Source organism: Ascidiella aspersa, chromosome 4, assembly GCF_963924565.1.
Source record: "Ascidiella aspersa chromosome 4, kaAscAspe10.2, whole genome shotgun sequence".
NCBI lineage: Eukaryota > Metazoa > Chordata > Ascidiacea > Phlebobranchia > Ascidiidae > Ascidiella > Ascidiella aspersa.
The window spans coordinates 5,723,988-5,746,441 of NC_139450.1; the positions used below are offsets into that span (position 1 = coordinate 5,723,988).

General features: G+C 35.3%; 5 protein-coding genes and 1 non-coding gene across 9 annotated transcripts; 3 read left to right on the top strand and 3 right to left on the bottom strand.

Moving 5' to 3' along the window:
- Positions 1–1,586: 1,586 nt before the first annotated feature.
- LOC146146822 (dual specificity protein phosphatase 14-like) lies at positions 1,587–4,265 on the bottom strand. The gene is made up of 3 exons (XM_083387788.1): positions 4,045–4,265; positions 3,208–3,380; positions 1,587–2,419 (listed from the first exon to the last, which is right to left on the bottom strand). The coding sequence occupies exons 1-3, from the start codon at positions 4,204–4,206 to the stop codon at positions 2,206–2,208; spliced, it is 549 nt and encodes a 182-aa protein (XP_083243914.1). The 5' UTR covers positions 4,207–4,265; the 3' UTR covers positions 1,587–2,205.
- Positions 2,923–2,997, top strand: Trnaq-uug (transfer RNA glutamine (anticodon UUG)). The gene has a single exon. It is a non-coding gene; the product is annotated as a tRNA-Gln (tRNA).
- A 2,492-nt stretch (positions 4,266–6,757) lies between the features above and the next one.
- LOC146146824 (ubiquitin-like-conjugating enzyme ATG3) lies at positions 6,758–10,907 on the bottom strand. Of its 3 annotated transcripts, none has more exons than XM_083386736.1 (7): positions 10,752–10,907; positions 9,976–10,138; positions 9,553–9,707; positions 9,097–9,195; positions 8,632–8,784; positions 8,148–8,275; positions 6,758–7,281 (listed from the first exon to the last, which is right to left on the bottom strand). In XM_083386736.1, the coding sequence occupies exons 1-7, from the start codon at positions 10,821–10,823 to the stop codon at positions 7,131–7,133; spliced, it is 921 nt and encodes a 306-aa protein (XP_083242862.1). In that variant the 5' UTR covers positions 10,824–10,907; the 3' UTR covers positions 6,758–7,130. The 3 variants fall into 3 exon arrangements, with proteins under 3 accessions (XP_083242862.1, XP_083242861.1, XP_083242864.1); XM_083386735.1 differs by having other exon boundaries at positions 9,097–9,198; XM_083386738.1 differs by having other exon boundaries at positions 9,547–9,707.
- Positions 10,908–11,341: 434 nt separating this feature from the next.
- LOC146146825 (mediator of RNA polymerase II transcription subunit 30-like) lies at positions 11,342–13,443 on the top strand. Its single transcript, XM_083386917.1, has 4 exons — positions 11,342–11,490; positions 12,136–12,332; positions 12,431–12,479; positions 12,853–13,443. Exons 1-4 carry the CDS (start codon positions 11,365–11,367, stop codon positions 12,985–12,987), a joined length of 507 nt encoding a protein of 168 aa, XP_083243043.1. The 5' UTR covers positions 11,342–11,364; the 3' UTR covers positions 12,988–13,443.
- On the bottom strand, positions 13,125–16,540 carry LOC146146826 (DAZ-associated protein 2-like). 2 transcript variants are annotated; one of them, XM_083386919.1, is made up of 5 exons: positions 16,068–16,540; positions 14,954–15,019; positions 14,580–14,707; positions 14,146–14,247; positions 13,125–13,606 (listed from the first exon to the last, which is right to left on the bottom strand). In XM_083386919.1, the coding sequence occupies exons 1-5, from the start codon at positions 16,081–16,083 to the stop codon at positions 13,478–13,480; spliced, it is 441 nt and encodes a 146-aa protein (XP_083243045.1). In that variant the 5' UTR covers positions 16,084–16,540; the 3' UTR covers positions 13,125–13,477. The 2 variants fall into 2 exon arrangements, with proteins under 2 accessions (XP_083243045.1, XP_083243044.1); XM_083386918.1 differs by having other exon boundaries at positions 14,146–14,259; positions 16,068–16,534.
- A 1,142-nt stretch (positions 16,541–17,682) lies between these two features.
- Positions 17,683–22,148, top strand: LOC146146827 (transmembrane protein 127-like). The gene is made up of 3 exons (XM_083387251.1): positions 17,683–18,008; positions 18,624–18,806; positions 20,069–22,148. Exons 1-3 carry the CDS (start codon positions 17,732–17,734, stop codon positions 20,377–20,379), a joined length of 771 nt encoding a protein of 256 aa, XP_083243377.1. The 5' UTR covers positions 17,683–17,731; the 3' UTR covers positions 20,380–22,148.
- Positions 22,149–22,454: the final 306 nt, after the last annotated feature.

Here is a 22,454-nt window from a genome sequence, read left to right on the forward strand (position 1 = left end):
GAATACACAGTAATACCCACGACTGAAAAATCTATACTTTGCGAATAAAACCTAAACCTGACGGAATGTGTTCTAAATTCATCGAAATAAAATAATAACGCCTTAAACTGTGGGAAGAGGGTATGGGACAATCGAGGGCCATGGGTCTGCATCGGTCGTTTTGGTGTCGACCTTTGGGCGTCCTAGTTTTAATGGGCCGTTATGGTGCCGCTGTTGTGATTGTTTGCCCCTCTTTAGGGCTTGTGGGTGTAATGGTAGGGGATAGGGTTAAAATTATTAGGAGAGTTAGTAATGCACTTAGGGGTGGGTTTGGGGTGAGAAAGGTTGTATAAGCCTAATTCTGACCATTTAGGTCTTATTCCGGCGGATTTAGACTAAATGGGTATCAGGCCTAGCCATATTTTGGTCTTATTCCGAAGTATGTGTTTTTTCGATGTTATGGCTGCAGTCCAAATACGCACCGTGTTAGCCTTCTGGCATCGAACTAAAAGTATAGAGGTAAACATTATGCAAAGCGCGACATAATACAACGACAATTGAGGTGTTTTGTAATTGCTGTTTTATTAACCAGATTGTGTAGCAGGTGTTCCCGCTAATGTCGCAAATGGCTAGTTTGTCTCTGGGTCTTTGGGTCAAAAGAAGAGTTTGCGCTGGACATCTAAGGCAAATAAAAAAATGTATAAAAATTCCAACTTAGTAGCGGAATAACTCACATTTCGATAATGTTATTATCATTATCTAAATTACCAGACTACAAAATACGTTTTTTTTAAATAAAAAATGTCTTGTTTTTCCGCGCCAATTTTGTTTTTCCAGATAGCTTTAAATGTTTTCTGTGCAGCCCTACAATTTATTTAACAACACCAACTTGTTCACAACGCCCAACAGAAATAGCACGTTTCCCAAAGTGACTTGTTTAATTGCGCCATTATTGAACTTACTTTTTTATGTCCTCTTTATAGAACCATGTACGCACAAAAAATCCTCTAAACACAAATCCAATATAGCAGAAGATAAAATGGCACAATAAAGTTCATGGCAGTATCAATATACAAAATATGGTTTTACCCGGTGTTAAATAATTATGTGTCTTCTTTGTTTTTACTTTTCATTTTGCATTGTTTTGTCTTTTATTTTAGTTGCAATGGGCCTCTACCGTTTACCTTATCGTCTTTGTTGTCACCTCTTGCCACCTTTTTTCCTTTTCGCTTTACGAACACAGCTGGTTGTTGTTTTTCCAAAGACTTGGGTAGCAGGATGGTCCGGTTTTCTATAGCCCTTTACCTATAATTTTAATTTTTACCACCTGGTTTAAGTGTTTACATTAAACAGTCCAGCACTTCTTTATGTCGATCACAACTACTTACGTGTGCATTCCGAAGTCAATTTTTTAAACTTGCCCTTCGCTTTGATGATTTAAGTTATCCTTTTTTAAAGGGCTAAGTTCCCTCCATACGTTGTAAAAAACTTAAACGTGTTGTTTCCTGTAGGTCTTTCTTTATTGACCAACTGGCAAACACAACCACCCGTGTCTTATATATTTTTTCTTTTTATTATCTTATTCTAAAAAGGTGTGTATTATTGGGATCTACTTGGTTTTCGCATAGATAAAAATAATTCGTGAAAGTAAAGATTATTAAATACTTTTCTCGAAAAATTGCTGTTTCAAGACATTATTTACAGTATTTAAATGCATGTATTTAACAATGAAAAAAAAATGAAGGACATAAGCAAGAAATTATGATAAACGTTCTGTATAACACGGTATTTGTGCAAACTAAAAAAACAGGTAATCGGGCACGAAAAAAAATAAGATTGTACACTAGGTATATAGAACCAGAGTTGCAATATGAAGTTATTTCCAGAAGGACAGGGCAAATTTTAACGCCATAATGTAATTAAAGAAAAAAAAATCGTAATCTTCCAACAGAAAGTTTTGCAACACTGATTAAAAAAACAAAAACAGAGCAATATTTTCTTTGCAACACTGCCAAATAGTGTTCTAAGCATTTACAATAATAAACAGAAAAACGATAAGACACCCACAGTGTATTGACACTACAACATACATCTTTACATCGATTGGAACGTTAAAAAATAACTACCTATATAGTCAAGTCTGCTTTTATATGCTTATTTTAGTTTTTTGCGAAAAACAATTTTATAATCACAGTAAGAATACCAATCCAAATTTGAAGAACAAAACTATCGCCTGCTGCTTCCAATAAAAGCAACCATGTTCCTGGTTTCCTGCTGATAAACATCTGGAATCAAACCAATTGGTGACTGGATCATTGTGACAGTTTTCCTGCCGTGAATTTTCTTTTCATAATCGATCAGCTGCTTCCAGAAGCCGACATTGGGTCGAATGACCGGCCTTCTTTGCCGCACATGGTTATGAGCATCTCTTAAAGACAACCTGTTGTAATTTCAAAAAATAAATTCAGTTTAAAATGGTTACGCGTAGTCCTGCTAAATCAATGTTTATTAACTTTTTTCGCGGCGCCCCAATTTTTTTCATTGAACTTTTTGTAAGTGAACAAACTTAAGTCATCATTCTTATGAGCTATGTCTTTCTATTTCATTAAATGTTTTTTTTTCCAACTTTGGATAAATCTTGCTTAGAACAAAAGTTAGCAATTCAACCATGTAAATAACAGCAGTACAGCAGTCTGCAACCCAATTTTGGGTCACTACCCATAGGTTGCGAAACACTGTGCTAAATGATATATGTCAGAGTAAACTGATACAATGAAAGACACACACACATATGTGTTTAATAACATCTGTGATCTAGCCCCTCGGAAGTTGACCAACGATTACGGCTTCCGTATCAATAGTATCCCCCAATGTGAAGTTGCTTGTACTAGCAGAATGTGCAAGTATTGGCGCATGGTTGTTTCTCAACTTGCTCCTCTCTGAGCCTGCATAGCTCAGTTGGTAGAGCGACAGTCCCGGCTTGACCGGAGGTCGTGAGTTCAAACCTCACTGCAGGCTAGTTGTTTTTCTGGCTTGCTCTGCTTGCATCATAGATCGACATATTCGGCGAGTCTGCAATGGCTTTTCGGTGTAAATTATTTATTGTAACAAAGACATTAGTCATATGTTAAGTTTCATTACTAACCCAGTTTTTTGGTTAATTATTATAAGTTGAAGCCCATTTTGGAAAAATGGGTAGAAGCCCATTTTGGAAAATGTTTTACCCACTTGTAATATTTCATTAAATAAACCATACAAAGAGTTGCAGATCTTGATACTCCGGCCACACAATGAACAAGACAGCGTTCCCCCTGTCGGGATTTTGTTGCAATGAGGTCTGCAACTTTGTCAAAGTAGGGGTAAAGTTGAGCGTTAGGCACATCGTTTACTGGCACTCTAATCTAAATAAAAAATGTGGTTATATACTAAATTGAAGTTTAAACAATATGTTTGTTGAATGGCATATATTCACTTGGTGGCATTTACTTGTTAACAAATTATAGTGCAGAAACAAATGGTAAAGCACTACAAAACTAAATTTCTAATGTAGCCTATGTTTGCTTTTAATGGTTTGGGAAGCATCTACACCTCAAAATGTAAAATAAAAATAATTTTTATTCTTGACCATCTTAAAATTATAAACGAAGACTTCAAATCAAAGAAAGGCGCTGGTCTAGAATCCTACCACAACGAAACACCATTTGGGTTAGGGTGCGGGTTAGCGTTTGGGTTAAGGTGGGTCAAGTATTATTATTAAACAAAGAATATAATAATACTTGACCCACCCACACCCGAACGCTAACCCGCACCCTAACTCAAATTTTGTGCGTTGATTTTAGAACTGTGGTAGGATTCTAGACCAGCGCCCAAAGAAATATTTAAATTACAGAGCTTTGTGGCTCAAGTTATCCACTTATGGTTTTTGGGTTTCAAAATTTTTTTTTCCTGTGTTAAAACAATGCCTATTTTAACAACTCATTTTTATGATACAGGAAATCATATTTACAACTTTTTCGAACTAAAGATAAATCTACAAACGGGGCAAGCGGCCATGTCGTTTCATACCATATCAATCTCGCGATGCCATGGTTTGTTTTGCAAGTCTATGGTGGCATTGATGATGCATTTGATTTTCTTGTCCATCACCGCTTGTTTATTAGCAACTGCAGTCCCGCTACATAGATATAACGTGGGGGTTATTTCGTTGATTGATCTCCAGAACGCCATTGCTTTTTGAATGTGGATTTTCTTACAGTTTAGCAAATCTTTGCACACATTTTTTGCGTTGCACGTGATGATTGACGTCTGTAACCAAGGAGGTTTTCACGCATGAGAAAGCAGTCAAGGTGATTCCCCTTCGGCTTTACTTATGCAATTTTACTGGATTAAAATTCGTAATTTATAGTATTGCAAAAATGCTTAGAGTAAACGCTACAATAAGAAAAGTGAAATTTCTGAAAGTGGTTTGCTTCATTTAGCGCATTTCTAGCTCCAATATAATCTATTACAATTAATTTGACTTTTTTATTAACTTTCATTAATCTGTTACCACAATCAAGATTACGAAACAAAACTTTACCGACAAATGCATTGAAAAACTCCCTTTGAGTTGTATAAAGTGCAAAAATGTCATATTTACAAAAAGCAGAAATAGAGCAGAAAACCCGGCCTTAAATAGAGCAGAAAACGAAACAACACTAGGTTAACCAGGGCTAGGGGCCACCGTAAAATAGCATTAGTTCCGGCTCCAGCTCCAGCTCCGGAGCCATCAAACACACACCCAATGACTCCAGCTCCGGTGCCACCAGTCACTTATTCAATGGCAAGTTTTAAAAATTGTTATTGGCTAACTAACGTTGGAGATGGAACAAAATATAATTTCTTAGCTTTAGCACCACAAATTGAAAAAGGGCTCCGGCTCTGGCTCCAGAGAAAATGCTTAGCTCCGGGCTCCGGGCTCCGGGCTCCGGGACCCCAGCCCTGAGGTTAACTGTTTTGAAGGAACACAAAAGCTTTGTTTTGGGCATGAAATGTGATTGTAAAATAACGTTTTTGTTGTTTTGATTGTTCTTAAAAGAGACCGTCATATGAAAAGATTCCAGATCGCGGGCCAAAACCAAACTCAGAAAGGTCTCTGCGGGCCACACAAAATTTTTAAGAGTATTTTGTTATTAAAATGTTACAACAACTGCGAATCAGGGGGGCGTCGGATTTTTTTAAGCACTTAAAAACGTGTTAATTACATTTAAGGCGGCAGTAAAGTATTGGGCGCAAAGCGCAAATAAAATGCGTTTGTTTGGCTAAAATACTCACGAGTAGTATAAAAAAAAAACCTTTAAGAAACCCCGATAACCTTGAATAGTTAACCTAGTTCTGTGTTTGTTAAGCTTTGTTAGTCGGAGAAGGACTGGCGATCGAAGCGAGCCCGATTTTTTTTAAATTTCTTGCAAGTTTTTATTACATTGCCGAAAATAAAAGTTAAAAAAAAAGGTAAATATATATGTTTAATATTTTTTAATACGTTTTCCGTTTGTCCGCGACGCACTCCACGGCGACAGCATCATAACAGAAAACAAACCGGAGGTAGAACGATCATTAACGCAAAGCGCAAAAATTTTTTGCACTAACGTAGTTAAAATAGTCAAATAGTATTTGAAATAGAATCGTGTCTAGTTTATCAAAGAGTCGAGCCGTTGAATTACATTGGCGGGCCGTAGGTTGCCGACCCCTGAGTAAAAATATCATATTGATTATCTCTTACACAGTTTCAGCCTTTCTGTTTTCTATTCACAACAGACATTTTTAAGTTGGCTATATTGTCGTAGGTCGAACAACATGGTGTAAAAATTAACAGCATACGCCCCTACATTTTTGTCTTATTTGGTGCAAAATTCCTTGTTAGTTAGTTAGTATAGCCTTTAATTGGTGTTTGTTGAAATTAGGAAATACTAATGTGGTAAGCCGTTATAGACTTTAATCGTGATGATTTCCCCCTCTTACTCCTGACGTAAAATACCGTTTTGTAACTGAAGGTTCTGGCAAAAATTATATGCCAATCTTCTATGATAAAATAATAGCTATTTTAGCAAGGGAATGTGGTAATGTCGAACTTTGTCAATGTGACGCAGGCTCACCATACGTCCCGGTTAATTACCAAAATGTCCTGCTTTTTAGTCAGCCAAAATTTTTCACACATTACACGGATATTAGCCTGTTGTGATTGGTTTGTTTTGCCAAGTTGATGGGGAGTGTTGATGTTGTGCGTTTTTATTTTCTTAAATTCGAATATAATTGTAAAGTCACTATAGCGTGTATCTAGCATGTTAGCTAGCTTGATTGCATTCCAGTGCCTTCCTGCCAAAGATCTTTGGCGTGAAATTTAGTCCAAAACCACACCGGTGACGTAATTTGGGGAAAAATACCGCCATTTTACAATGAAAAAAATAGAGGTCACACTATAACGTATTTTTGTGGCGTCATTCCTAAATAAAACAATGGCATTAACGTAAAACGTTGGTCAAAGAAGTGAATCAATACAAAAATTAATGGCACCACAACACAAACTACATGAAATATTTTTCAGAATGTAAAACTTTAAGTTAGTTAGCCACGGTGTCTCACAATTGGAGTGATTTCGAAGAGCGAGATTTTTCTAATACCAGGACTTCTATATTAGTTTGCTTAATAGTTATATGTATTGTGCTGTAGCTTTAGCTCATCATTAGGCCGTAAACTGAAGGCTGATAATATCTGCCTTTCTATCAACGGCGAAGTTAAGCTGTATATTCCAGGCCAAGGCTATGGCGTGTTATTGCAGTCTTACGCACACGGGAAAAACACACAAAAATGCAATTAACTTGTTTACGTTTTACAATAATAATAACAAAACTAAATAAATTGCATGCCAAAGAACAACATCGTGTGAAAGAAAAATGTCAATATCTCAAAAATAGGCGTAGGTCATATACACAGTTTACTCATAAAGAAACCCGGCAGAAAATTTGGGTCATTCGAAATGTTGATAAATCATTAAGTTGCGCCAATTTTGCCCACCCAGAATAGGAATAAGTTAACCGACACTTTTATGCAAAGTTAGGTCATAACAGCTCGCACCTTTCGGTTGATACAGTACACAAAGAAATTGAATTGGATTACAACGAAAAATGTCTCGTGTAATCGTACTCGATGGTCGGTATGACGGCCTGGACAAACTTGAGAAACACCAGGAGGTACATGTGGACTTCCAGCTGGCCGCCGCCATCTTCGACCGTTTGCAGAATCTTCTTCATAACGTCGGCATGTCTGCGAGACAAAAAGTGACAAAAATTAGAGATCGACAGAAATCACTTTTTTAGATACCAGATACTGATTTTTGTATATACCTGGGAAATGTTAAAAACTTGAATTAATTGAAAATAAATTCCAAATAACATTTTGTTATATATACGTTTATTAATTAATAAACTGCTATTTTGCATATTATTTTTTTATCACAAATGGGTAAGTTGTTTGTTGTATAAAATTTTCGTACTAAAATATCGGCCAAAGTATCGGTCTACATTTACCGATACCGATATATATCGGTCTATCTCTAAAAAAATGTTCGACTAGCGTGACGGGTTACAAATCTGCTAAAGTAATGACGGTATAATGTCAGAGTTTGAAGTACTAATTAAACAAACTGTTACCCACATTAGCTTAGGTACAAATCAAAACATCGATAAATGGGACAATAAAAGCAGACATCAATCCAAACTTTTACCAAGTGCTTGCCGGCAGAATTGGACAACTAGATTATTTTTAGTTTTTTAAAATTAAATAATTTTTGTTTTCTCAAATGAAATTAGAATTATCGAATTTTTCAAAAATTGAAAAACTAAAATAAAATTTAATTATTTACAATCAATTTAATTTAAATCGCAAATTATTCTAAAAAGAGGGTAAATGGTAAATATGTGTGTTCGAATTGCCATGCCTTAAAGCACAGCATATGCTTTTCAGACTGTAAAAATTACCTAAAAATGCCGTTGGACAAGTAGAAGTTTCGGTAAAATCCAAATTAGATAAGAACTAGAATTCTAGCACACAAGCAATTCACAAATTAGATTAGAATAAGCGGTGTTTTGTTTTGCTCAATAAATTATAAAACTACAAATATTAGGACTTACTTGCACGGATGCACAGAGCACATGTTTGGTGGGGGAAGGTGAGGGTGCGGCTCAACTGTCACGGTTTTGTTCACGTGATCCTGGCTGATGTCTTCGTACATCTCGTCCATGGATAAGGGCCTTCTTTCCTATGGTACCAAATAAACGATGTAAATTGTGTAAAACAGTTGAACATAATATAAGAAAAAATGCAATTTTACTGTTACACTACTGAATTGTGGTAACTAAAAAAATAACACTTTTCAGACATCTTAAAACTGTTTATTTATTAAAACAGATAAAACATAAAATCATTTCTTAAAATCTTTCAGAAATATATATTATGCCTATAAGGCATCGTCAACTTTCTAATTCGAATGAATCTTTTCAGACATAGTTTTCTAAATGTTAATTTTTTATCAGAAAAATTACTTCATTAAAATTTTAAAGCAGTTTATAAAAAAAAGGTATTTTTTATGCAAATCACTTTATTTGCAACACCCACCTCATTATAACCAGAGAGCCAAAGCCTTGGGGTTTGATAATATTTGTCGTAGGTTATGTGGAGGTCATAGGTCCTGGTTTGCAAGATACTTCCATCATCGTTCGGTGCAGATGACATGTTTGCTTTCTTCACAGCAACCAAATCAACTGTTGCCTATGAAATCACCGAACAATTTAAAGGGGAGAAAAGTTGTTTTGGATACATGTCAAATGCAAGCTGTGCTAATAACAAATTTAGGATTAAAGAATACAACAAAAAAATGTTTTAATCACAAATAATAGATTTTATTATATTTTTTTAAAACCTTCAACTATTATGGAACGTGATTTGGACATTTTTGTAGCATTCAAAACAAACACGAACCAACTGAATGTAACTGGAAAAAAGTGATGATATTGGACATTACACGAATGTTAATAACTTTATATTAAAAATAATTTCAGTGTTACGTTGTGCTGGGCTTACATCATCAGTTTCTAGTTTCTCAGCATAATCTTCCATGTCAAGGGCTTCATCATCATCTTCATCATCGTCACTATCATCTTCTTCATTTACATCAGTGGCCTTCTGGAGAGTAAAATGGCAATTATTTTCCACTAAATGAATAAAAAATCTAAAAACACTTTTTTGTTACAAATATAACATTAACTTATATGTTAAGTAGAGGTTCTTAAACTGGGGTACATGGACTAGCTTAAGGAGGTCCATGATTGCCTAATTAAAATGTAGGTGGATATTTAACAATAAAACTAAACTTTTTTTCATAAAAACAGTTTAGTTAAAAAAGGATTTGTATTTTAATGTATTTAGATTTTTTTCTACGCCATCTAACAAATAAAGAGTTATCAAAAAAAAAAAAGAGTATATCAAAAAATAGAACACTTCTTCTCAAGCAACCTAAAGATAACTTTGAACCCTTACATCTTTGCTAAGTGACATTTCCTTGACCTCCCCCTGGAGCTTATCGAAGTCCACATTGTGGTGAGTATCGACCCAACCCCCGTCACCTCCATCTTCGATGATCACTTCGTGCTCGTCGTTGTATTCCATCTGTTTGCATCGCTTGTGGCACGGAACTAGACAAAACAAAATATATTTTTTGTGTGTAAATTCATGAAAATTATGCAGCACAAATTACAATGAGGAATTCTTTTAATATCTATTATACGGATGACTAATCCCTCTTGGGCATTTTTTACCAAAATACATATCAACATTTTTTAAGGTGTTAAGTCTTAATAGGTCGAACTTTACAATAGTAAACTGCCATAAGTTTTAACATTATATCCACTTTACAATTTGGTTACATGAGTGCAAAACTAACTGTTTTAGAATCTTGCTAACCATTTCTGGTCAACAGGTACTGCTTATCACTCGGAAGATATGGTTTTAACTTTGACTTGTCGCCGGAATGCCATTGCCAAGTTGGACAATGATGGACAAGGAAATCTCCTGCCACCACAAATTCTTCTGGAGTTAAAACTCCTGTTTCCTTGAATTTAGATTCCTGAAAATTGAATACAGCTCCTTATCCAGAATCATTTCGAGAATCTGTATGCTTTCTGTATTGCATAAATTGAACTGTAAACAGATGCAAATGCGATAAGGGTGTGTGAGAATTTTACATAGTTGGGGTGCAGTTCAGATATTTTTACGGGGTGCACTTTTTAAAGTTGAAAAAATATGCGGGTGCTCTTGTCATACTTTCAACAGTGGAGGGTGACCAAAAAAGGATACAAAAAGTTCAAAGACATTTAAAAATTGGACGCTGTTCTAAAATCCCACCACAGCATTTAAACAATTATTCAGGCAACGTACAAGATTTGAGTGTGGGTGGGTCAAGTATTATTATTTAATAATAATACCTACCCAATCCCAAAGGCTAACCCGCGACCTAAGCTCAATTAATGTTCTTTGTGGTAGGACTCTAGACCAGCGCTGAAAATTGTTTCAAGACAATTTATTTTTCCATGAACGAAATGAGTTGTCAAAGTTGAAATTGCAAGAAAAGGCATAAATATGTTTGAATTAATAAAATAATAATACTTTATCTAACCGAAGCCAAACGTTTAAAGGCGTATTTAATGCAGGTATTATAGGCTATTGCAAATCCAATTTACCTTTAGAACTGGTGTCAACCGTTCTGCCACTCCTAATGCACTGCTTTTTACTGAATTAAATACACTTTGCATATTCCGTTGTTTAAATCAGCTCTTTGTCATTTAAACAATATTTCATACAAAGAGGAAAATATATGTATTTTCCACAGACCACAGTTCGTTAAACAGGCCTAGTTACGAATCTTATGTGTAGTATTCTGAGATCGTTTCAGTTCTAGTTGTGGTCGAAAATAAATTTAAAATATGACGCCATTTTTTGTTCAAACATTTGGTGATGTAGAAATAAAATTAAGGGTGCATCAAACGTATTTTGCATTGGCAGTCTAAATACCACCATTTAAGTAATTTAAAATAAACGTATGTGTTTTTTAAATGCGAAAAAGGGTTTCATTTTGTCAGAGATAAACGACTTTACTCCTATTTACTAAATTATTTCTTTACAAAACAGATTTTTATCAATGTTTTTTAAAAAATATTTTTTACCAGTGTTCCTTGTTAAAAAATTCACACTTTTTCACAAAAAGTGCTGGTTAAGTATTGTTTTAAGTTTGGACCTCATTCAGTTGCTTTTATATCTATATAGTGTTTGCTAAGCTGTGTTAAATTCATAGTTATGTCTCATCCTGCCAGCGAAACTATGGCAAGGGGACCAAGTCATGAAATGAATCCTGTTACACTCTATCAAGCTGGTCAAGACACTGTACAAGACATAATTCAAAATGCACAAGATATTTTTCAAGTATTTACAGTTATTATAAGCTCAATAATTCTTCGTTAATTGCTGCATTCTGTCCGTGTACCCTACCCCTGTTTGTTATGTTTCTTTTGTGAATCCTTCTTTCTTTTTTGTGGATCTTTAATTTTGACTTGTATAAATGTTATTTAATATATACCCCTGTAATGCAGTTATACATATATATATATATTTATTTATTGACTATATGTTGAACTTGAACATTGATTCTCAACCTTTTTCAATTTCGCTCTCAGCACATGTGTTCCCCCCGTTAGTGCTTTGGAAAAATATAACACGAAAGGTAACCAAAGATTCAAGAAAGGGAACTTTTGTCTTATTGAAAACGACAAATTTGATTTTAATTGCCTGATTTTCATAAAGTATTCTGTTAGTGGCACTTCCAAATATTTATCCCCAAGGGATTTCGACGTGGAGTACTTGCCCAAAACGATGTTATCAATCTCAACACTAGTGTTCACTAACTTACGATTAGTCATGTTCAATGAATCAATAAAAATTGACTCACTAAATTTTACAGCTTTTTGTTTGCACCATGATATATTAAAAACTTCAACAGTAAAATGTTTGTTTGTTGTTCATGGATTTTTCAAGTGACCAAAACCAACAGATTTTTTTTCTTCTTGCTAGGCTCTAAAGCTGACACAATTCCCGAATGTGCCCGGATACAGAATAGCACAAGAAAAGATGACAAAGCTTAAAGAGCATCTGGACAAGATTGAAAAGCTGTTCAAAAAACTGAGGGTGATTTACAATGAGTGCCAAGAACATTCTCCACAAGATCAACCTGCCTTACAAACTCTTGTTCCACTTGTTGCAAGTGATAGGTACATGTAACTAATTGCAAAAAAGTAAAGCATAATCAGTTAAAGATATTCTTATCATGTTAGCAATGGTAACCTGCCATAATAACTTAAATTTGCAGGGAAGAACAACCAAAAGAAGCACAGCCCAGAAAATCTCCGAAAGAAATTGTGAGTAGTATATAAACACCAGGGTTTGATCAATAACAATTTCTACTGCTGAAATATGGAGAACAGTTTATGTCTTATCCTTCCCAAAGAAATAAACCGTTAAACACTTTTGAAACTTCCAATTTTCTCAAAAGCAATGTGTTTAGCAAAAATTTTAGCAAGTTGCAATTAAACAGAATGAAACTACTGTAATTAAATTAAAAGTGTTATTAATTAAATCAATACCAATTGATCCAACTCTGATATATACATGTGTATATATTACCAATGAATAAACATGTTTTACACTTTTTTCCATGATAAATGAAATTGACTAAACCAAAGATAGTAAATTGGTGGTTTGCATGCCTTGGACATTTTGTTACATTTATAGGAGCTTGAAAAGAGAAAGCACCAATTGGAGCAACAGCTTTTTCAAAAGAATGAAATGATTGAACGCCTGCTTCAGCAAATGACAGAGTTGGTGTGGAACACTAATTCTGTCCTCACAAATATGTCTATGAATTGAACAGAATTATGCTGATCAATGCATGGTCATTATGCGCTTAAATTTTCAACTAAAAAGCCAGAGCCTAAAGGTGTTAGGTGGAGTGCAAATCTGGAGTCCAGAAATTATTTAAAAAACAGCTCTACAGACAATTCTTGCAACATTGTTTTTTAACTCTTTATTTGCCATACAAAGTTGGTGGTTATGCAAGCACTTTATAACAAGTTATACAAATTGAAACTTTTTATTACCGCACATGAAAACAATGGAATTGCAATTACACGAACATACAACATTTTATTTACAGGATTGAAATACAGTGAAAGTAACAGATGCAAACAGTGCAGAAAATGAGTTTTAAAACACACCAATGTACTGCATACCTTATTTAGCCATGACACAACTGGTTTATAAGTTATTAACATACTTATTGTACAGATAACAAATTACTAACTTCAGTAAATAAAATAGTAAACAATGAAAACTGTGGTTTTTGGTCAAGTTTGGAACATTACCAGAAGGTGTATCCACCCCCTGAGCCTCCAGTTAAGTAGTTGTCTTTTTTCTGTGTCATAACAACACTTTGACCTTGTGCAGCTGCAACTTGGCTGGCAGTTGGCAAACAGCCTGGTGGTGGTGGCTGTAACAAAAAAGACAGATGTAAAATTGGGCACTATTTAAACTTATCATTTGCCTACTTATTTGTGCAAACAAATAAATGTAAAAAAGTAAAAGTAGGTAAAAAGGTGTGACATTTGTGGTTGTATCATTTAAATCCAGCAATGTTTATAATAGTTCAAGTCATGACTAATTCAGGGGTGGGTAAAGTTTTCAGCCCCCGAGTTGCATCTAATATTTAGTAGCTTAATTTAAAAGGTGGAGAGTTTTTGCAATGGAAGAGTAAGCAGAGTAGTCGTTGTGGGGACCATGCTCATACAATGCTATATACAGCAAGACTGTTTTGCTAGAGACTTTTAAAACTACCATAATTGACTGACATAAGAACAGTTGTTTTATATTTTCCACATCAGCGATATCCCATTCGACCATATAACATTATATGCCCATTACAATGGTTAGGCTTATATCAACTTCAATACTTGACCAGCAATTTATTTTTCCTTTTTGGGCCCTTGTACCATTTTGAGTTTTGCCGGCCTAATTTAGATGAATACTTACCGGAATAGACGGCCCTTGCCCAGCACCAAATCTTGCTCCATTATCAAAGCCATCCTTAACATGGACAATGTGTTGTGCAGGCATCACATACTGTTGAGGAACCTGCATCGAATACTGAACAAAATAGTTCACCTTTACATGCAATAAATCATATCAAAACAAAAATATTTTGTTTTTTTACATAATACTAAACAATACACATCCATTATTTATTTTTCTAAATTTGTATAGTTCAATAGCATACATTATACATAGCTTCCAAGTCCCAGGTAAATATTTTGCATGAGAACAAAAAATAAATAATTAAAAATAGTATTTTTTATTTCAAGTTTTCATTTTGAAATTGACTTGTTGAATGCGTGTCAGAGAGAAGTAATTGGTATTAAAATGATGTACTGTTTTAGGCCTAACAAACTTAACATTTCAATCCTTACATTCTGTGGTGGTGGTGGCCCTTGTTGATATTGATAAGAGTTTTGAGGAGGTGGTCCTGTATAATATGGAGTGTATGGGGGTGGAGCTTGTTGGTGCATTGGGGCACTTGGGGCAGCTCCTGGTTGACCTATAAAAATATTGTGTCAGGCCAAGTCAACTGAAATAGTGATAGCACAATATTCCAACTCTGTACTTTACTACCAGTAGCTAATAATAAAATGACATCTCAATTCCAATAGCGATGAAAAATGTGCTACAAGATTTAAACCCATATTTTATAAGGTAAAATTTTTGCTACTTAAATTCAACTTCAATTAAATTAATTAATACATTTTAGTATTTATTTGTAGGCAACATGCCAAAAAATAGTCACCATATTGCATTTGTGGAGGATATGAACCTGGCACTTGCTGAGTTGGGTATGGACTTTTTCCAGGGTCTGTATGTAAATATTACAGATCAATGAAAGAGCACATTTCTTTATTGGGCTTTACTAATACAAAACATGTGGGTTAAAAAGAATCCAGTTCGACATCAAATCAAATATCTACTAAATAAGAAAATATACAAAAATATATATCGCAACTCCAGAAAGACTGTATCCTAGCCCAGTCTGCCTTTTGGTGTCAGGTACACACTCACAAATTTTTAGCATATCTTCACAATTTTAAATTGTTATATGGCAGAATGCTGAGAACTGGACGACTATGTCAGCCAAAGAATCAGCCACAAAAAGAAAGAAATTGGTGGAAAAAAATATTCTGTTTAAAAAAACTAAAAAAATAATAAATTTATTTCTTCGTACAATTAAACTGGGTTTGGGCGGCTTGTAAACAGCTTATTTATATAACTGTCTTTGAGTAAGAAAACAGACATGTGCACCCACATGTTGTGCTTTTGTGCCACTATCCGTTATCCCTTATGTGTTGGTTATTGTAACAAAATGTTGTGCCTTGGTGCTCCTCTGACAATGAGATAACATGGCAAGGTTTATACATTTGTTAGGTGAACACAGCATTAATATGGACATGACCAAATAAACTAAAAGGGAATTTGTGCCGAAAATGTCTGTAGCCAGAATGCTGGCAACGGCAAGATCATGTCATCCTGGTATATTGCACAAAGTTTGTACTTAGATTAAATTAATGATGACATAAAACCTTGTTTTTACACTGGCCTCAAGAGATATATAGATATAGGATTTTATTTGGAACATCAAAAAGCAAAAAAATGAAAGTGGTCGAAATCAAAACGTTTAGCAATATTTGACATTCCCAGGAGACAGCGAAAGACTGTAAGGTTCATCGAGTCAGCTGTCTCCTAACTGCCTGACTGCATTCCATGTTTTTTAGGCCTAATCGCAGACCTATTACAATTGGTAAGCTGATTCAATTCATGTAGAAATCTAGGCTAGTAGATATTTGGCTTCTAATTTACATAATGATTAACATCAAAATACATTGAAGATTTTACAAAAGATGAATTACCTTGCTTTTTAGACATGGTTGTTGGTGGTGATAGTGGATCTATGGCAACGGCAAGTTAAAAGACACTGAAATTTAGGGAATATAAACACCTACAGAAAACACATGACATTAATTTAGAATTTGGGAAGATAATATTAACAAGACAGGCAAAGAGGCTTAGCTAACAGTTTGCGTCATGCAAAAGCAAATTAGAAACTTTCTCATATTTTAATATAAAAAATGGTCGCTTTCCTAAAATCTCATCACAACGAACATCATATAGGTTAGGTTAGGGAATATTATTAAATATTAAGTGTAGAAATACTTGACGCACCCTCACCCAAACAACACTATAACCGACACCTTAACTTAACCCACATTTTGTACGTTGCTTTAATAATCGTTTGAACGCTGTGGTAGGATTCTAGACCAGCGCTAATTGACTGACATATAGAAATGTGCTGATATAGACGGGCATTTTCAAAACATTTAGCCTGAATCGGGAATGAGTTGAACGATTTATGTTAGCTGCATTTATAATTACAGAACAGAGTGGTAACTTTATCTCTGGTCACTTGACCGGAAGTTTACATGTGACGTCATCGCGTGACAGCACGTGACTCATGCAGTGAATCGTGACGAAATCGATAAACCGCACCGAATGACGTCACCTAATTGTGAAAACAAAGATAACGTTCCTGTCTGTTTCTGTTTGTTTGTCTGTCAGGCTTTAGTAAGTTATTTTAACGTATTTTTCGGTTTATGTGTAATACGATGGTAAATAAATTAAAAGTTTATTAATTTTGGTTTGGTGGTTAAAGTACACATCACCTTACTTGAGTGATGCGGTGTTTTATTTTTCCTTCTTAAGCCAACAACAGCTTCAGACTTTGTTTGTTTTGATGCTGCTGTCATTAAGATGTCACATTATGGTTATTGCGATATTTTTAAAACTAGTTACTTGTTAAACTACGAAACATTAGATCACAAACATTTAAACATTTGTCTTGTTAAACTGCGAAACATTAGAATAGCTGAAAGCAGGGCTGCAGAGTCGGACTCGGGACTCGAGGAAGACCACATAAAATTACCCAAGTCCCGAGTCCGATGTGCAAATACACAATACCAAATTTTAAACTGATATGGCCGCCAACTGGAAATTGTAAGGGTTGAATAGCATAATATGGTGGAATATTTTCCAACCATGGATTGTAAGTGAATCAATTATAACGACACCCCTATAAGTGGATTGCTGAATATCCACGTTATTTTAGTTACGTTTATTGGCGGAAAACAGACTGTAGAGTCATGGCCAGACTTTGTACTTGTCGAAACCGCACATTTTACTGGAGTTGGACTCTGGTTTATTTTGGGGCCAGAGTCGGACTCGGGCTATTTTTAACCGACTCCGCAGCCGTGGCTTAAAGTAATCTGGTATAAGATGGTTACTGCTATCACCCTGGTTGTAAGCAAGATGAGTACTGATTCTATGGCTTGGCATCTTATATGACTCTACTCCGCTCTTGTTCGACACCTCTAATTTAATTGTACATAATTATCACATTTTTACTTTTGTAAAGGAAATATTGAATTACCATAGAATTTAACACTAGATTATTGTTTGCTTCTAGGTATTTACTTTAGTGGATATAATGATTAACAGGCAAAATAATTATTAGTTAACCATGTTTCGCCGAACCGACAATGCCAATTCTCTTTCGACGAGAAGTCATTTTTCATCATCACGGAAGTTTAAGGAGAAAAATATCATCTCTGCTGTTCTTGGGACAGCAACAATTGTAGTGCTTTGTGCCAGTTTGGTGGAACCAGTTTGGTTCACTTTGACTGGAGGAAAATGCTGCCACCAATATCTCGGCATCAACAATTTTTTCGGAAAGTTTAAAATTGACAAAGTTTCGTTCTCCCAAGGGGAAGTGGACTGCAGTGATAAAGAGACTACAGGTGTGGATATATTTCTAAATAATTGTTATATGCACAGATCGTAAGCATTTGTATTATTGCATTTTATTTATCTGGACCACTGATTGTCATTCGTGGCTCTTAACCATAGTTTTTAGCCGATCCGATCATTAAAAAATGAATCACTGCTTTTTATAGGACATTCCATTATACCTAAATTAATTTACATTTGTTCATAATTAAGATTAACTTACATGTTTTACTCTTCAACAGCAAATAAGTCTATGTACAAGCAGTCTTACATGCAATAATAAAAATGCTCCAATAAATAGAACAAAACCTTGTATGGCTCAATGTCTTTAAAAGAAAGTTTGCACTCTTTAGCGAGAAATTAGTAAATTCAGAGTAAATAGGAGGAGAAACCCTTCCAAATTTGAATACATAAAGTGGCACTATTCCCTTTAGTTCTTAATGCTGTAAATTATTTTTTTTGTTAAGCTGCTTGGTCTTTTTGCAGTTCGCTTTAAAACCTACTGTCCAATTGTGTCTCAGATGCCAACAAAGTTTGAGAACCATTAATCTGGACTACATATGATAGTTATTACTAAATTTTGTGCATAATGTATAACTTAATAATTACATTTACAATTTGTTTAGGCGATGTTTCCTTGGGCCACTGTGTGAATCAAACTGCCCTCAATTTGATTCAAGTCATTATTCTTTTCTGCTTTCTTGCAATTATTTCTAGTCTTTTTTCCTTTATTCTTGATATTGTTGCTCCACGCAAAAAGACAATGTGGAAAATAATGAAGCGTTATTCATTTGGATATATTTTCACAGGTAAATTATTATACTATAAAAACACGATAAGTTACTGTGTGTAAATCTTACTCTTAGAATTGTGTGTTGTTACTTGATATAGTTTATATATATTAAAGAACAGGTTTAACACTTTTAATTTTAACAGGTAGAATAACATGTAATATGTTATACATTATAATATTACTTAGTCTAACTGGCCATGTTTAAAATAATGTTAAATTGGGTAAATTTACAAGATATTTAACTTGATGGAGTAAAAAGTGCATCCTAATTGTATTTAAAAAAAAAACAGTATACTTCTGTTCTGTCTATAACCCAAATGACAAAGCAATTCTTGCATAATTATTAGATGCATTTGTCTACTGGATAAAATACTTATAAATTGTGTCTAGATTATAACTGGGAAAGGCTAACATAAACTCAGTAAAAGTTCAACTGTTTTTGGTTCGTAATTTTTTCCTAATATCGCAAACTTCTAGAATCCCTGTTTCCTTGATTCACCCATTTTACCCTTTGAGGTTTTGTTAGTGGTCAACTAGATGTAAAAACCGTGAACACTTATTTTGAATAAATAATATTTACATAAACAGTTTGGCAGAAATCTCCTTCTAGTGACAAAAACGCCCAAATTTATGCTTAGGTGATAAACAATGGAATAATCAAGCGATAGTCATCTAGAAGTTAAAAAATATGAATAATCTTACTTCAATAAACATAAAAGATTGACTATGTTTAAAATGATCATGAGCGTTTTTCAATTTGTTTCACATAAAGTTAAAATAGATTTTTCAAATAAAAATAGATAACTATTGTAACGGATGTACCAATGTTTGGGTTGATAAAGTGCAACACAATATTATATAAATGTTTCGAAATTGTCTATCCTCACAGTAGTCGACCCAATAAATGCCAGGCCTTTTTTCAAGTAATTTGTCCTATTTGGAAAATAAGTTTTGACTGCCCCTGCTTAAGGATAAACCTTGTGCAGTGAACGACCAAAATATATTTGCAGTCACGTATAGCTCCAGTACATTTCAGCCATACCTTTCCATTCTAGGGGACTTTTCGCCAACAGGGGACGTGGCGTTGTTTTGCACAGTGTGCGCAAAAAATGTGCGGACATTCTGAAAAAAGTACATTTTTAAAACGCATTTTAAAATATGAGCACATTGTGCAAATAATGTCGCATTTCCGTCCTCTTTTAAGGAAACATGTCCCTTAAAACAAGGTGGTTTAAAACCACTTCCGTAAAATTTAAATTTTTTTTCATATCCGTACAGTGCTGCTTTGCGCCACCGCGGTCGGCTTCTGCTACTGGGCATCACAGGAAATCTTCTTCCTGCAGTACACGGACCGCCTATACGAGGGCAGTCGCGTCAAGGTCTCCTTCGACATGGGCGTTTACCTAGTGGCGATCGCTGGCGGGATTGCTGTGCTGGCCACTGCCTCCAATCTGATGCGACAGTATCCTACAGAGGAAGAGGAACAGGCTGACCGGCTCCTGGAGCAAGAGAGCGAAGACGAAAATGACTCTGGCTCGTGGTCCAGCATCCGACACGCCGAGTCCGAGCCACCGCCCTACGCACGATAAGCAGCAAAAAGTAACGTAGCTTGCTGTGTACTTGGATCGACTGATGAAGTCTATTGCAGTTCATCTAGTCAACCTGATATCGTTGAATTCCAAAGACAAGACGTGACTGAAATTCGTTCAGCAGCATTTCCAAGTTTCAGAGTCCTAGCCACCGCTTACGCATGATAAGCTGTGAAAAGAAAAGAGGCTGATGCCTCTGTTTTACGTTTGGTGGGCTTTCGTACGGTCTGCGCCGTTCGCTTTACGGCAGTTTGCGCGCTACGTGAAACTGTAAGCAAGCAACAGCATCCGATATTTACGGCGTTGTTGCTATTTTTGTGCCGAGTCTGAGCCACCGCCCTTCGCACGAGTCCGAGCCACCGCCCTTCGAAACGAAACGTAGCTTGCTGCATACTTAATTGATCGACTGATTAGCCAATTCTATTGAAGGCTCCAGGTAGACATCGCTCGTCGCTACCTTCATCAAGTCAACCAGGTCTCGTTGAATTCCAAAGACAAGACGTGACTGAAATTCGTTCAGCAGCACTTCCAAGTTTCTGTTTCCCGTTTGACGGGCTTTGAAACGGGTAGTTTCAGTAGCACGAAAATTTCGTGTTTTACGGCAGTTTGCGCGCTCCCTAAAACTTTAAGCAAGCAGGAGCGACCCATTTTAGGTTTATCGCTGCTACCATTTGGTGCGCGTTTTTCGGATTTCGGCCGTTTTCGCGAAACTGAGCAGTTTTTGTTTTGTATCTAACAAGCACGTTATCAAAGGCGAACTTCAAGCAGCAGCGGCCAATTTAAGTTGCGAAATACTGTCTGGGTCGTTGTCACTAAACGAGACGATAACATTTCCCCTCAACTGTGTCTAATATAGCTGTCATAACTTTAAGCTTAGTTGTGATCTTAAGAAGCGAAACAATTAGTTTATTATTATATAAGTTTTTTCGTTTTATGCGTACACAATGTAATGCTTTTTTGTAATCAATCAATCCAGTCTTTCTATTTGACCAGATTTTCAATCGTTAATTTTTTTCATAATCGCATTCCGGTTTGGAATGTTGGCATTTCTAAAGGTTTGCGTTTTACTTACAACGTCAGTTAGGTCATAAGTATGTGATATGTAATGTAATATGATTTCTTTATTGTCAGTAAGACTGCACTTTGCTATTGCGTTTTTTATAACATCCTCAGAAACGCCTATATTTGTCGGTAACCAAGCAGCACCGTAAATGTCTCTCATCTTATTAAAGTGTCAGTGTACAACTGAGTCGAACGTGTCATTTAAACAGCCGATCTTTATAGCTTTTCAAACCCACTTAACTCGCGCAATGGAACCCTACCAAATTACAGGTCAGCATTGCTTTTTATGTGTTTCTCAATTATATTCGATTGTTTTGTAACGTAGTACACCTATTAGATATTAGTTTTTTCGATATAAACGGCGTGTTATTTAGCGTAATTGTCCCGCCATATTTATAGAATACGCCTATATAGGCCTTGAGATTCACTGTAAGCATTACATGCATATTCTACTATAACTGTACGAGCCAGAACCACCAAACTCGTCCTTACGGTAAATGTACTGGACACAAGGCTGCTTATTTTAGCACGACAGTTGAGCGGTATGGAGCAACTTATTTGTCAAGTAAGGATTGGCCAGTTGGCCTTTTCTATGAAGCTATCGTTACGAAACAAAAATTGACAACCTTATTTTTATTTTTTGAATGTCAGACTGTTGCCAAAATATAATATATTGTGCACCACACCATGACGCAGACCAGGCCTGCACAAATAAAATGATACAAGGGCCTCACCAAGCACAACAAAAAATACTGAAGTTCGTACAGAAAAAAAATACTAAAGTTTCGTATAGGCTAACAATTGTAACGTACATTTAATACTATATATAGTGGAACAGAATACCACCTATAGTTCGGAAATAAAAACACCTCTTCTAATAACCAAGCCATGACGACGTTTTGCTATTATTCCTTTTTAAAGAGCACTGTTTGCTAAACTTCATTGTGCTCATCATTGCATTAGGGCATAGGTCTGGGTTAACGTTACAAAGTGTCATGAAACAGTTAATCTTA